Genomic DNA, 13,638 nt, shown 5'->3' with positions numbered 1-13,638 from the left:
TCAGGGTTAAGACTTGCATATCGAGACTTGCATCATTGGTTGGAATGCAAGTCATCGTCTTGTGTCTTTATGACTTAAGGCAGAACAAACTTGTGTGATTGGCTAAAATGCAAGTCCTAAAGTTAGGATTAGTAGTATTTCTTTGGCAATCAAATTCAAGGTCATCAAACCTGGATGTTGGCTAATTTTGCTAGATACGTGGATTTTTCTTTCTAATACCAGTTCTATTTATTTGAGATGGCTTTAGCTTTAGGATTTTGTTAGGGTTATCTTTGTTGTTACGAGGTTGCTCCATTCTGTACAAGACAATTTTTTTGGAATTAGGATGCTTATGATGAAGAGGTATTTCTCGAACGGGTGATGTGCATGAGCGGGTTGCTGTGGTGTTATGGTAAAGGTAGAATAAAGCTGAAGTCTGGTAATTTTGTTTTTTTTTTTTGGTTTTTAAAGGGGGGCAGAGGGCCCCTTGTTGTAAAGCTGACAGATGTTTCATTCAATGAAACAAACATTCCCAGGATACCTCATTTGCTGACCATGTCATTTAACCGTATATTTGGAAAAAGAAAACATCATTAATTCATTGAAATAATGAATTTTTTTGAGGAAAAAGATTTTTTTTTGAATTATTTAAAAAACAAGATGGGTAAAGTGCATTTATAATTTAAAATTTTTTATTTGAATTTTAGTTTGATTTTTTATTTGAATTTTAGTTTGATTTTGAAAGGAAACAAAAGTATATTTTCATTTTATTTTAAAATTTTAACTTAAAATTTGAGATAAAATGGTACTTTAATTTTTTTTTATAATACAACAATTATAAATTTTTTTTATTTTTTTAATAAATACATTTTAATATGATTACAAAAAATAATAATTTTGAATTCATTATCTTGATTTTATTTTATTTTATTAAAATTTATTTTCCTAATATTTATAAATTTTAATAAAAATATAAAGTTAAATCTTGTTAAAAATAAAAATTATTTTTAACAAAGAGAAAAAAATAAAACATATCAAAATAATTTAAACTAGAGTGTAAATCTTGCACTATAACACTACGAAAAATCATTAAAAAAATCTTAATATCAAATTAAAAAAATAAATTTTAATGAAATGCAAATGATGTTATAAAGCTTAAGTTTAAAAAAACTGAATTATTTAAAACTAAAAAAAATGATTACCGATAATCACAAAATTACTAAAAACAATAGGTACAATATAGCTTAATAATAAATCAAGACAAAGTTCAAGATTCAAAATTACATAGTTAAAAATTTTGTCTATTCAAAAACTATATAAAACACTATGTGTCTTATATACAAATAAAAGCTATATTAAGTAATATTATCAGATCTTAATTGTTAAAAAAAAAAAAAAGGACAAATACAAATTCCGTGGGAAAAAAATTACTGCTTAGTAATTACAAACGAATTGGGAGGTGGGTGAGGGAACCTTCCCCAATCAAATAAAAAAAAAGTAAAATTACAGTCCTCTCCTCCTTCTCCAATCACAACGACCCAAAGGGTAGATTTTTATTTCCACCATGAAAGTTTGGTCAATGAAGTCGTTTGTATATGAAACACTATTAGACGAAAACACCCTCAAACAAAATCTCTAATCACGGTGATATCCAATTTTTTAGCTGAATAGTCTTCTCCTCCCCTTTCCCCCACAATATATATATATATGAATTACTATTAGACGAAAACACCCTCAAACAAATCTCTAATCACGGTTATATCCAATTTTTTAGCTGAATAGTCTTCTCCGCCCCTTTCCCCCACAATATATATATATAAACCAACATTACCTTCCCAATCTCTCCCTCGAAACCTCGCTTCATAAAGGTAAGTTTTTTTTTTCCTTTTCAACAGTTAAATTCTCTTTCTTTTATTTTTTTTCCCTCTGCCGCCAGACACAGCATTGTTTCCTAATTCGTTTTTCTTCGTTTCATGTAAGGATTCCCTTCCTTGTTATGTATTCGTCATTTTCCTTAACAGAGTGTTAGGATTTCTATTTTGGGTTTATCTAATTCTATGATTCTATTTTTTGATTAATTGTATTTTGATCCTTAGGTTTTCTTCATCATTAATTACAAGAAAACTTGTGAATTTATGGTTTTTTGGATGTAAATAATTTTAGATTGTTTTTCTTCAATTCCGTCGTAAAAATTAAGGTTTTATGGTTTAAATGTGTTTAACATTATTACAATTATGATTCTCTTGAGACTATTTTCTTTATAGTTTGTGAATGTTGTGTAAATTTTTGTTGCTTTGTTTGCAGGTTTATAGCTGTCCACTATGGGGTTTAATAAGGTTTATCAATGCTTGATGGGTATTTTTCCTCAGGTACCTCTGTTTACTCATTTTTAATCCAATGCTGTTATTGGCTTTATTTTGTTTTATAAAACACAAAACGTAGTAAGTTGGAAATTTTCAACTTTTCTTGTGATCCCTTTTTAGGTATTTGTAAACCATCTTGTTGAAATTCAATCGGTTGCTTCAGCTTTGGATTTTCCATATTATTTCCCAAATTGTAACTCTATACTCCAAAAACATAACAAACATCCAGTAAAAATGTTTTTCTTATGCCTTCTGCACAGGTTGATTCTCGTATTCTAAAAGCTGTTGCTATCGAAAACTCTAAGGATGTCGATGCAGCAGCAGAGATTGTTCTGTCTGAGATTATGCCTTACCTATCTAAACGAGCTGTGGCTGCTAGTTCTTCCTCACAGAACCAGAGTCCTCGAGTGCAACCAAATGAAGGTAGCTTTTGTCATGATTTAGTAGTAGACTTGGTTTATTCTGCAATGTGCTTAGGCTATTTTCATGGATTTGCCCAAATCATGCAAGTTTGTGGAAGATTCAGTTAATTTATCTGTGCTTTCTATATCGTGGATTAGAGGATAATTGCTATTTAGTCTATGCATGTCTATTATTTTCATATTGGGTTTTATTCATTTATTTTTTGACCTTTTTATTCATAAATTGCTTGTTGAACCTGCAGCTGTAGATGAGGAAGAAAACAATCAGTTGAGGAGGCGAAGGGCATTCTTGGGGAAAAGAGCATGCTCTTCTACAGGATCGTTGTTGGAACCAAATGAAGTTGTCAGAGATGCTTGCCTTACAGGTGCTGCCAGCAATGTGGATTCTTTTGAGGCACCAAATATAGCGACTACTTCAAAATTCCATGAGAACAACAATAATGAGGCTGCTGATATTGAAACTGAGGAATTGATTTTGTTAGGGAACCCAGAAAACATTTCTGAAATTGGGAAAGATAAGTCTAGTGTCAGCTTGAATGCTTTAGGGATTGAGAATTCTCTGCTATATGCAGATCCTGAAATCAAGGAGTCAGGTTCATTGAGTAAAGACCAAGCCATAGACATCAAAGATGGGTTTGTGAGGACTCCCCATGTTTCACCAATCACCTCAGCTGATAATTCTACCTCACTGCTGGTTAATACCAGTAGTAGTGGCAGCTCTAATGATTATTTAAAATTTGATGGGCCTGTGGGAGTGAATGTAGATTTCTGCAGAAACAGTTCATTAAATGGAACCATGGTAGGGGAAGAAAATGCTGTGACTCTGCTGTTTGCATCAACTTCTCAAGAACAAATGCCAGAAGGCCTGAGAGCTGGTCCTTGTTCTGAAAGTGGTTCTATTATTCACTCTACTGATTCCGAGAAACAAGAAAGAGGTTCACTAGAACTTAAATCCCAGCAGGACTCCAGTAGTGAAATGGGTGATAATGAGGATGATACCTTCAATTCTGTTGTTAGTAGGTCTAGTCAAACATGCAGAATTGATCTACTTCAAGAGATCATTGAAGATGCTAAAAATAACAAGGTACTCTTTGCTCTCGAACTTTTTACTTCCTTTTGTAATTTTTAGTGGTTATCTAGGTATGAGAATGAATCCTATGCAATGTTAACAATACTACTACTTAGTCTGTTGTGTCATTCAATTGTGGCATGATGAATAACTTATTGTGAGATTCTGATGTTATTGGTTGTATAAGAAGCTTTTTAATATGAAAAGTAGTTTCGCTATTTCTTTTGTTCTATTTTGGGAGGACAGACCCTTAACTCATAAGATTTTGTTGCAGAAAACCTTGTTTCAGGCCATGCAGTCAATTATGAACTTGATGAGAGAAGTTGAACTTCAAGAGGAAGCTGCAGAACAGGCAAAAGAGGAAGCTGCTAGGGGAGGTTTTGATATTCTCATCAAGGTGGAGGAACTTAAACAGATGCTGCCACTTGCAAAGGAAGCAAATGACATGGTTGTTTACTTGTTAACAACCTCATTTTTTAATTATCAATAATAGAGTATAGCTCTATGATTCTTTAAAAAGTATAAAAACTCAGCTGTTGGAATTCCTTTTGCAGCATGCTGGAGAAGTATACGGGGAGAAGGCAATTCTAGCCACTGAAGTGAGGGAGCTTCAAAGTCGCTTGCTCAGCTTGTCAGAGGAAAGAGATAAATCTCTTGCCATTCTCGATGAGGTATCTTGGAACAAATTAAATTGGTCATCTAGTTCTAGTAGATATTTACTATAACATCTTGTCTTGATATTATTTGCTCTGCATGGTTCATTTGTCTACTCAGTTATCTGTATGTCATAAATTATCATTATCATTATCTTGGTTGATCAATATGTTTATCCATGTGGTGGAGAGTATGGAGAAGTTGAAAAATTTTCACAAAAAAATATCGTATCTTTGTGCAATAAACCAATGTTTGGCTGAGTTTCGTAATCCTAAGATAAATAAGCCATTGCTTGAAACAGATTCATGACTGAATAAGTTGTTTGGAGATTGTACTAGATCATCCTTGGAATTTTATGGTGTATTTAAGAAGAAGATGATATTGATATGAAAGACTTTGAGCTCCTTATAATCTCATCTTATTCCTGTATACATTTATCCATAGATGCGACAAACCCTCGAAGTCCGACAAGCTGCAGCAGAGGAGTTGTTGAAAACAGCAGAGCAGGAAAAGCGGGAAAAAGAAGAACATGCACATAATGCTCTTGCTGAACAAGAAGCCATTAGGGTGAAGGTGGTTGAAGAGTCCAAGATTTTACAACAGGAGGCAGAACAAAATGGCAAGGTAGCTTTCATTTCTGTATAATCTGTACTATCCTTTGTGAGTCATAAAAAAAAGTTTAAAATAGATTACTTTTTTTTTACTTAATATTCTATGTTTTTTCTTCATTGCAGTTACGTGAGTTTCTTATGGAGCGTGGTCTGATTGTTGACTCATTACAGTAAGTCTTATTGCCTGATTATTTATTTTTGTCTATTTGTATCCAACATTTTATCTTTTTTTAAGTCTGATTTATGAGTTTGCTGGAAAATTGTTGACTGATAGAAGTGGTATTGGTTATTCCATTCCAGTTAAGTTGATGTGTTCTTGGTAGTAATCAGAAAGTAAACGAATGGTGGGGCAAATATGAATCACCATCTATATGATGGTTATGCTTCTGCTATTCAGGGTCAATCAGCACCAAGGATATTCAACTCATGTGGTAGAATGGATGAATTCATGCATAATATTATTATTTATGGATATATTTAAAACTATGTTCTGACAAACTTAAGTGTGTTAAGTTTACTAGCATTGATTTGTCGTATGCAAGAGGAACTGAATAGCAATGCAGAAATGGTAACAATTTACTTTTCCTACTTTTTGCAGGGGAGAAATATCTGTTATTTGTGAGGATGTGAGATTGCTTAAAGAGAAGTTTGATGAGCGTGTTCCATTAAGTAAATCTATATCCTCAAGCCAAACTAGCTGCATCCTTGCCTCTTCTGGCTTATCTCTGAAAAGCATGGCATCTGATCTTGGTCCCGAGCAGGGGGAGAAAGCTATAACCCTAGAGAAGAGAAGCTCGACACCATCTGTTGATAAGCAATCACTGAAAATCAGATCATCAGAGGAAAGATACAAAGCTGATGGCAAAGAGCTGTTGGATGACGGATGGGAATTTTTTGACAGAGATGCTGATTTCTGAATTGCAGAGTGAAGCTATGATGCAACATAAACGGGTCCCTTCTGGCTTCGGTTATAAATGGCGTTTATAAGTCTGCATTTTTAATGAAATAATCATTTGCTAAGTAAAAGGATCCTTGATTCAAGCACTACTGAGGGACTTGGTATTTCTTTCTTTAGCATATAGGCATTTTCCTTTATAACATTATATTTCTATATTAGTGGCAAAATACTATTATTGCTCAATCTTTTTACAGCATTAAGTATTGAACAAGTGAGTGAATTTAGGCAGTTGCTTTATTTTTCTGTCCATATCTTTACAACCCTTTCGATTGAATGCCGAAGCTCGTGATTCTTTAATCTTCACGTTGATTGAGCTCGTGCATGGCAGGTAGCAAACTTGGGTCGGTACTGGCAGTTCTTGGATTGAATGTACTATGTAATTTTAGGTATCTTCTGTTTCTGGCTTTATAATTCATTTTAGTGGAGTAAAAAAAAATTCTAGTATTTGGATTCCCTGTTGATGCTTAATTCAACACTTCGGTGGATTAAATAATCAAAAGATGGAATGGAAGCATTTAGATGTACGGTGAAGTGCACAAGAGATGAAGGAAATTGAATTTAGATAGGTTGGGTTTTAACTTGAATAACCAAAGCAATTTTGTTAATGCGGAGAAAGCTAAAACTAAAAGTCCTAAGATGAAAAACTTTAGGGCCTTTTAGGTGAAAGCAAATCAAGCTTCAAGAAACATGGTGGCAAGATAAACCTGTGGTGGGAACTCTGGTTTTCTATTCTTTGGAGTGGCAGAGAAAGAGAAGATTTTATAGAAGCGAACGAGCAAGTTCACTATTTACAAAAATTGAACTAACATGTTAATTTTATCAGCTTTTTCTTCTATAATTCATGTAAATCCAAAACTCTCAAGCCTCGCAGTGTATGGAGAATTAGATTCCAGATTGAATTGAAGCGGATGTGGATCCATTCCAATCCAACCCCAAACCATAAGGCAGGGTAGCTAGTCATGCCAACACAAGAGTAACACAGTACATCTCCATATTATATAAAGCCTAGCCCGCTGCTCTCTAATTTGCTTTGAACACCTTTGCCATGATCGATCCTTCATATTCCTCATTGAAAACGAGCTTTCTGCTATATCAACAGTGGAAGGAAATGAAACTTTTTCTTTGGTAATATGCGTAAGAAGTTTGAGTTTTGTTGTTGAGTTTGGAAGGCCGTGGAAGATTTTGAAGCCCTTTTATAGGAAGAAAAGCAGTTTGAGATGCGAGTGAAGCATATATGTGGTGGGTGACAACTGTTGGCCCCTACTTGGTTCACTGGCATTAGGACCCAGTAAGAAGACAAAGCAGAGGCATTAGCTTGTCTGCTTGCCAAACTCTCTTGAAAAGGACTTGTCGTCAACATCTCCCCCTGGACGGTCATCTCGTCTGGCATGCTTTACCCTTTTCATGCTTTACCTTAGCTTCATTCATGCACTTGTCATAGAAGATATGACCGAATGAATATTTTTCAAATTGTATTGAACTTGTACAAAGTATAAGATATATATACAGATTATGTTATACATAAATGAAATAATAGTAATTATTTATTCTAAATCAGTGTAGTTAACACAAAATCTTTGTTGAAGTTTGATTTTTTTCATGATTTATGTGTCTGATTGGTTCTTTGATATAGCCTTTACATTTTAACATAATCTGTCGATTGAAGGATTTGTTTTGCCTGTGACCACAGCTGTTAACTGATTCTCCTTAATACGTCCCTGCAAGATAGGTGTACCATCAACGACACCTATCTTGGATCGAAGAGAAGCAAGTTATGTTCTTGAGACAGGTTTTGTGAGCAAATCAGCTGGTTGGTCCTTGGATGAGATGTGAGATGCTACGACTAATCCCTTGTTGACACAATCTCGAACAAAATGATAACCAATGGCAATGTATTTCATCTTGGAGTGAAACACTGGATTAATACAAACATAGGTAGCTCCAATATTATCACAACAAACAGTAGGTGTTTTTGTGAAATGGATGCCTAACTCAATAAATAAAGATTACACCCAAGCTAGTTCTGACATAGTGGTAATGACTGCACGATTCTCTGCTTCGATAGATGAGCGAGCCACCTAAAGTTGTTTGACGGAGCACCAAGAGATTAGAATTCCAGCAAGATAATGCAAAAGGTGGATGTTCTGTCATCATATTGCCGGCCCAAACGGCATTTGAAAAGGTTGTAACACATGATAAACTTTGTGGTTGAACAAGAAGACCATGATTGATTGTCCCTTTTAAGTATTGAAGGAGACTTTTAAGGGTGAAAAGGACAATGCATGAATTGAGATAATTTATTGACAACAAAGGCTATGTCAGCCCTTGTCATGGACAAATATTGCAATCCACCAATTAATTTTCTGTAGAATGTAGCATCAACCTTTGGAGAACCATCATAAGAAGATAACGAGCAAAAAGTGGCCAAAAGAGTTGCAACTTCTTTTGCACTTGTCATTGATGATTTTTCAAGCAGCTGTTGAATATATTTCTGCTGAGATAGAAAAAGACCAGATTTTATCTTCAAAACTTCAACTCCCAATAAAAAGTTCAGTTCTCCAAGATCTTTTAGAGAAAATTTGTGAGATAGAGCCTAAAAAAAACTGCTTAAGGAGTTATCACTTCCTGTAAGGATCAAATCATCAACAAAGACCAAAAAAATATGCAGTGATGGTAGGAGTGGAATAAATGAAAAACGAACTGTCTGACTTAGATTGAACAAAGCCATAATTCTAAACAAAAGAACTTAATGCATGATACCATGCTCGATGAGCTTATTCAAGCCCGTAAATGGCTTTTTTTTAGTCAACAAACATGTTTAGGAAGAAAAGAATCAAGGAACCCAGCTTATTGTTCCATGAAGACATCTTCAGTCAGTGTACCATTCAAGAAAGCATTATTCACATCTAATTGATGTAAGGGCCATTTTCGAGCCCCAACAATACATAAAATAGTTCGTACTATTACCGGTTTTATAACTGGACTCAAAGTATCTTTGAAGTCCAAGCTAGGGCATTGGTGAAATCCTTTTGCAACCAATCTGGCTTTATATCGAGCTATGCTTCCATCACTACTGTATTTAATGCGAAAAATCCATTTGCAACTAATGACATGTTGATTTGGTTGAGATGGAACTAACTCCCATATTCCATTAAGCATAAGTGCCATGAATTCTTCAGACATAACTTCTCGCCACTAAGGATCCTTTATTGCTTGGGACACGCATGTTGGTTCCAATGGTTAAGGTAGAAAATGCCCTTGTGACTATGAACAATGATTTAGGCTTGAATATATAATTTTGAGAACGTGTGGTCATTGGATGTGTTCTTTGTGATGGTTTAGATGCAAGTAAAGTGTTGGGTGGTATGGTGATGGAATGGACTGGTTGAAGGGTTAGAAGGAATGGGGTGAGTGGAAGAACCTGGAATAGACATTGAAAGAGAAATAGTTGGGGAGCAATCTTAAGACGATGATGCGTTTTGTAATGCTATAGAATTTGGTTGATGTTGTCACTTTTAGATACAATTGGCACAATAAAGTGAGAAGGTTTTGGAGAACAATTAGATGTATACCACATGAAATCAGGAATAAAAGCTGTGGATGATTGTGGTGAAGGTTGAGTTTGAAAAGGAAACACTGACTCATGAAAAATGACATGCTTGGAAACATACACTCTGTTAGTACTTGGATCAAAACATTTATAAGCACTTTGATGAAAAAAATAACCAAGGAACATAGAAGGTTTAGATTTTAAGTCTAATTTATATTTGGCATATGGTTTTAACCATGGATAGCAGAAACATCCAAATACCCTTAATTTCAAGTAATTTGCTTGTTCATGAAATAGGACTTCAAGGGGTGATTAAAATGAAGAAGAGGAGTGGACATTCTATTAATAAGATAAGTTGTTGTTTGAAAGACATAGGTCTAAAAGGATAAAGGTAAGGATGCATGATGCAACAATGTGAGTGCTGTTTCGATAATGTGACAATGATGTCGTTTTGCTGTGCCATTGTGTTATGGTGTGTGTGGTGGAGTTTGAAGATAAGAGATACCTTATGTGGCAAAATATCTTTTAGTTTTTCATATTCTCCACCCCCATCAGAGTAAACGAAAGTTATGAAAGTGCCAAAATAGTTTTCAACCAGAAACTTAGGAAATAAAGAGAAAAGATCTAACTTGTTTTTGAGAGGATAGAGCCAGATATGTTTGGTAAAATGATCCACAAAAATAACATAATATGAGAAGACATCCATAAACTTAATAGGAGCAGGGCCCCAAATATTAGTATATAACAGTTCAAAAGGATGTTGACTTTTTAAGGTCGAATAACCAAATGAGAGCTTGTGACTTTTATTACAATTGCATGAATCACACTGAACATTAAGGTTTTGATTTGAAACACAAAGAAGAGAATTTGATTGAATCATATGTTGAAGAATACAGATAAAAGGATGACTAAGTCTTTTGTGCCAATCACATTTGAAAGTTCGAAAGCTAACTACGGTCATTAGTTGCAATTTTGTAACTTTGACTAAAGTAGGCATCACATAGACATCATCCTTATTTTGGCCTCGTGTTAAGATCACCCCTGTGGGTAGATCCTTTACAACAAAACAATGAAGGAAGAATTCAACAGATGTGTCAGTAGATTTGCAAAACTGAGAAATAAAGATTAAGTTTTTCTGAATGGATAGAACACATAAAACATTTGATAAAGAGTGATTGGCAGATTGAAAGTTCAATGCAGTGAAACCTGTGTGTGTTATTGAAAAACCTGAGCCGTCACCAACTATAATCTCATCTAAGCCATCATAGGGTGAATGCAAGGACAAGTTTTTCAAGTTGGCAGTGACATGATTTGATGCTGCTATGTCCATGAACCAGTTCTGATTATTTGACCGAGACATATTGGCACAATCAGCAACAAGATATGGTTGAGAGATAAGTAGTTGTTTGGCCTTTGTAGCATTATCTTGTAATGTGCTCAATCTTTTCGCATAATTGACAAACAAGTTTGTGCATTTGATATGTGCCAGACTAATTTTGGTTGAAGTGGATTCTTGGTTTCTACTTGGGCAAGGAGCTGGGACTTGAATGAAAGTGGTTGGATGAAAAATTACGACCACGCCCTTGATTATGATATTGTTGGTGCGCTTAGTATAACTTGCTGTCAATATTAGAGTTTCTTGAATAACTTCAATTTTTGACAAGAATTGTTCATACTCGGTGAGTTTGTCATGAAGTTCTTCAAATGTGATGGCTGTTTCTCTTGCCCGAATTGCTGCTCCAATCTCCTTATATTCAGGTCCAACTCCATTTTAAATGTGCAACACTAGGTCATCTTCTTCTACAAGGGCACCAAGTAAAGCTAACTCATTTGCAGAACATATGATTAGCTCTAGATATTCACTGATTGAGAGATCTTCCTTTTTAGTACCAGTGAGACAGTCTTTGAGAGTCATCATTGTTGATCTAGATCGTTTGCATATAAACGACCAAGTTTGCTCCAAGCTGCTAATGACATCTTGGCAGAGGCAATAAGAAGTATAACCTTTTCTGTGATAGAGGCAATAATGGAATGGAGTAGTAATTTGTCTTGTTTGCGCCATTAAGAGTATGCAGAGTTAGGTGTCTCTATTCTGTATTTGACTAATGTGGTTGGTGGACAAGGATAGGTTCCATCCATAAATCCCAAGAAATTGTACTCGAATAGGAAACCATTAAACGGAACTTTCCATGATGGATAATTTTTGGAGGTAAATTTCAAAGATAATTGTGCAACAACACTAATCGACACTAAAGGCTGAGAATTTAGAACATTTTGAGTAGAGGAATGATGGATTTCAAGGTTTGTAGAGCTTGTACTATCATCCATAGAAGTCGAAATTTTAAGTTGTGGTGTAGGAATTTTATCAAGTTTATTTAAGCAAAAGAAGGCTGTGATACCATATAGAAAATATGATCGAATGAATATTTCTAAAATTATATTGAACTTATACAGAGTATAAGATATATATACAAATCAAGTTATACATAAATAGAATAATAGTAATTGCATATCTTAAATCAGTACAAATAATACAAAGTCTTTGTTGATGTTTGATTGATATTTTTCATGATTTTCGTGTTGAATCGTGTGATCTTAACGTTTGAACATAATCTATTGATTGAATGATTTGATTTGCCTTTGATTATAGTTGTTAATTGATTCTCCTAAATTCCATTTACCAATCAAACCCTGTGCACCAATCACAATTTGTGGTAATTGTTGTTTACTTGTTTTATTTACTCAATCCAATTTTTGTAATGAAAGAAATTCATCTTGAAAATAAGAAAAAAAGTTATAAGTAATGGTTTAAATATATTAAATTTTATTTTTTAAAAATAATTATATGAATCAATTAAATTAAATTTTAAAATTTTTTAACTCAAATTTTTGACAAATGAAATTAGTAGAGATTTTTTGTTTATTTTTTGTTTTGCTATTGCTATTTGTTTTTTTTTTATAAGAGTTTAGAAAGGAAAAAATTTGACCTTAAAATTTATTTTCTCTCTTCACTAAAAATAAAAAAGTTTTATTATCAATTAGATTATAATTTATTTTTTGATTTGGGAAGGTAAATTCAATTACATTTTTTAATTATATTAATCATTGAATCAAATATATTGATACAATAAAATAATATTATAATTAATTTAAAAGGATTAATTACTAAACAAGAGAAATAAAATTATAATTAAAGTTATAAACGAATTGAATATAAACAAATGAATATATGTTTATGGTTTTTTCATTTTTTTTTAAATGTGTTTGGGTTGATTTATGTTTAATAAAAAAATTGCTTTGTTCGTTCGAGTTCAATTCATTTGGTTAGATTAAGTTAAACAAATTCATTTGTGAACATGTACGTAATTTGTGAATATATACATAAATATTAAATGAACATATTTATAAACAATAAACAAATCGTAAGTAAATAAATTTAAACAAACTAATCTTTAAAAAATTAGAAACAAAACTTTAAATAGAATTTTGATAAAAGATAAAAATATAATTTTATTATTATTATAAACAAAAAATAAACGAATAAATTTTAAATAAATCTTAAATGATTTTGTTCATGAATATAAATTAACCAAACATATCTCTATTTATATTCAATTTATATAGCAAACCAATGTAAAAATATTATTTATAATTATTTATAATTTAATAAATAAATATAAACAAAAAAAATATTCATCAACAATTCAACGAAAATTTTATTCATTAACTTCCATAATTATAGCCTAATTCAAAACCAATGGTCATTGCCACTATTATATAATTATTAATTAAATTAGGGGAACAAAAAATCAGAATAAAAGAAAATATAAGTGCATCAATTATTGCTGACATTAAATATGTGTGTATTTGTAGCCGACGCCACACAAAAAATTGCTGACAAAATCAGCTACGATTGAAGGAACAATGAAAGTAAAGTGTCATCAAACCTTTCAACAATGAAATAGATGCATACCCAAATGGATAACACATTTTCATTTATTGCAAAGGCCAGGTCTCTTATGAGTCAATGCC

At 33.0% G+C, this 13,638-nt stretch overlaps 2 protein-coding genes across 3 annotated transcripts; one reads left to right on the top strand and one right to left on the bottom strand.

Annotated features, from left to right (window-relative positions):
• The first annotated feature begins 1,709 nt into the window (after window positions 1-1,709).
• LOC111283434 (uncharacterized) lies at window positions 1,710-6,239 on the top strand. 2 transcript variants are annotated; one of them, XM_022871996.2, is made up of 9 exons: window positions 1,710-1,847; window positions 2,284-2,348; window positions 2,603-2,765; window positions 3,007-3,848; window positions 4,108-4,281; window positions 4,388-4,504; window positions 4,932-5,111; window positions 5,222-5,268; window positions 5,697-6,239. In XM_022871996.2, exons 2-9 carry the CDS (start codon window positions 2,301-2,303, stop codon window positions 6,013-6,015), a joined length of 1,890 nt encoding a protein of 629 aa, XP_022727731.2. In that variant the 5' UTR covers window positions 1,710-1,847; window positions 2,284-2,300; the 3' UTR covers window positions 6,016-6,239. The 2 variants fall into 2 exon arrangements, with proteins under 2 accessions (XP_022727731.2, XP_022727732.2); XM_022871997.2 differs by having other exon boundaries at window positions 1,823-1,954.
• A 631-nt stretch (window positions 6,240-6,870) lies between these two features.
• On the bottom strand, window positions 6,871-7,265 carry LOC111283435 (small polypeptide DEVIL 14-like). Its single transcript, XM_022871999.2, has one exon. The coding sequence runs from the start codon at window positions 7,124-7,126 to the stop codon at window positions 7,010-7,012; it is 117 nt and encodes a 38-aa protein (XP_022727734.1). The 5' UTR covers window positions 7,127-7,265; the 3' UTR covers window positions 6,871-7,009.
• Window positions 7,266-13,638: the final 6,373 nt, after the last annotated feature.

This window comes from Durio zibethinus, chromosome 3 (genome assembly GCF_047325235.1).
Source record: "Durio zibethinus cultivar Kanyao isolate XHJ-2024 chromosome 3, ASM4732523v1, whole genome shotgun sequence".
NCBI lineage: Eukaryota > Viridiplantae > Streptophyta > Magnoliopsida > Malvales > Malvaceae > Durio > Durio zibethinus.
The sequence above is the reverse complement of the archived record's forward strand: the minus strand, read 5'-3'. Positions and strand labels throughout refer to the sequence as shown.

Coding starts and splice junctions, on each gene's coding strand:
- LOC111283435 (XM_022871999.2), bottom strand. CDS start 7,126: ATGAGGAATATGAAGGATCGATCATGGCAAAGGTGTTCAAAGCAAATT.
- LOC111283434 (XM_022871996.2), top strand. CDS start 2,301: ATGGGGTTTAATAAGGTTTATCAATGCTTGATGGGTATTTTTCCTCAG. Junction 2,766..3,006: donor TCGAGTGCAACCAAATGAAG/GTAGCTTTTGTC, acceptor TTGAACCTGCAG/CTGTAGATGAGGAAGAAAAC. Junction 3,849..4,107: donor AAGATGCTAAAAATAACAAG/GTACTCTTTGCT, acceptor ATTTTGTTGCAG/AAAACCTTGTTTCAGGCCAT.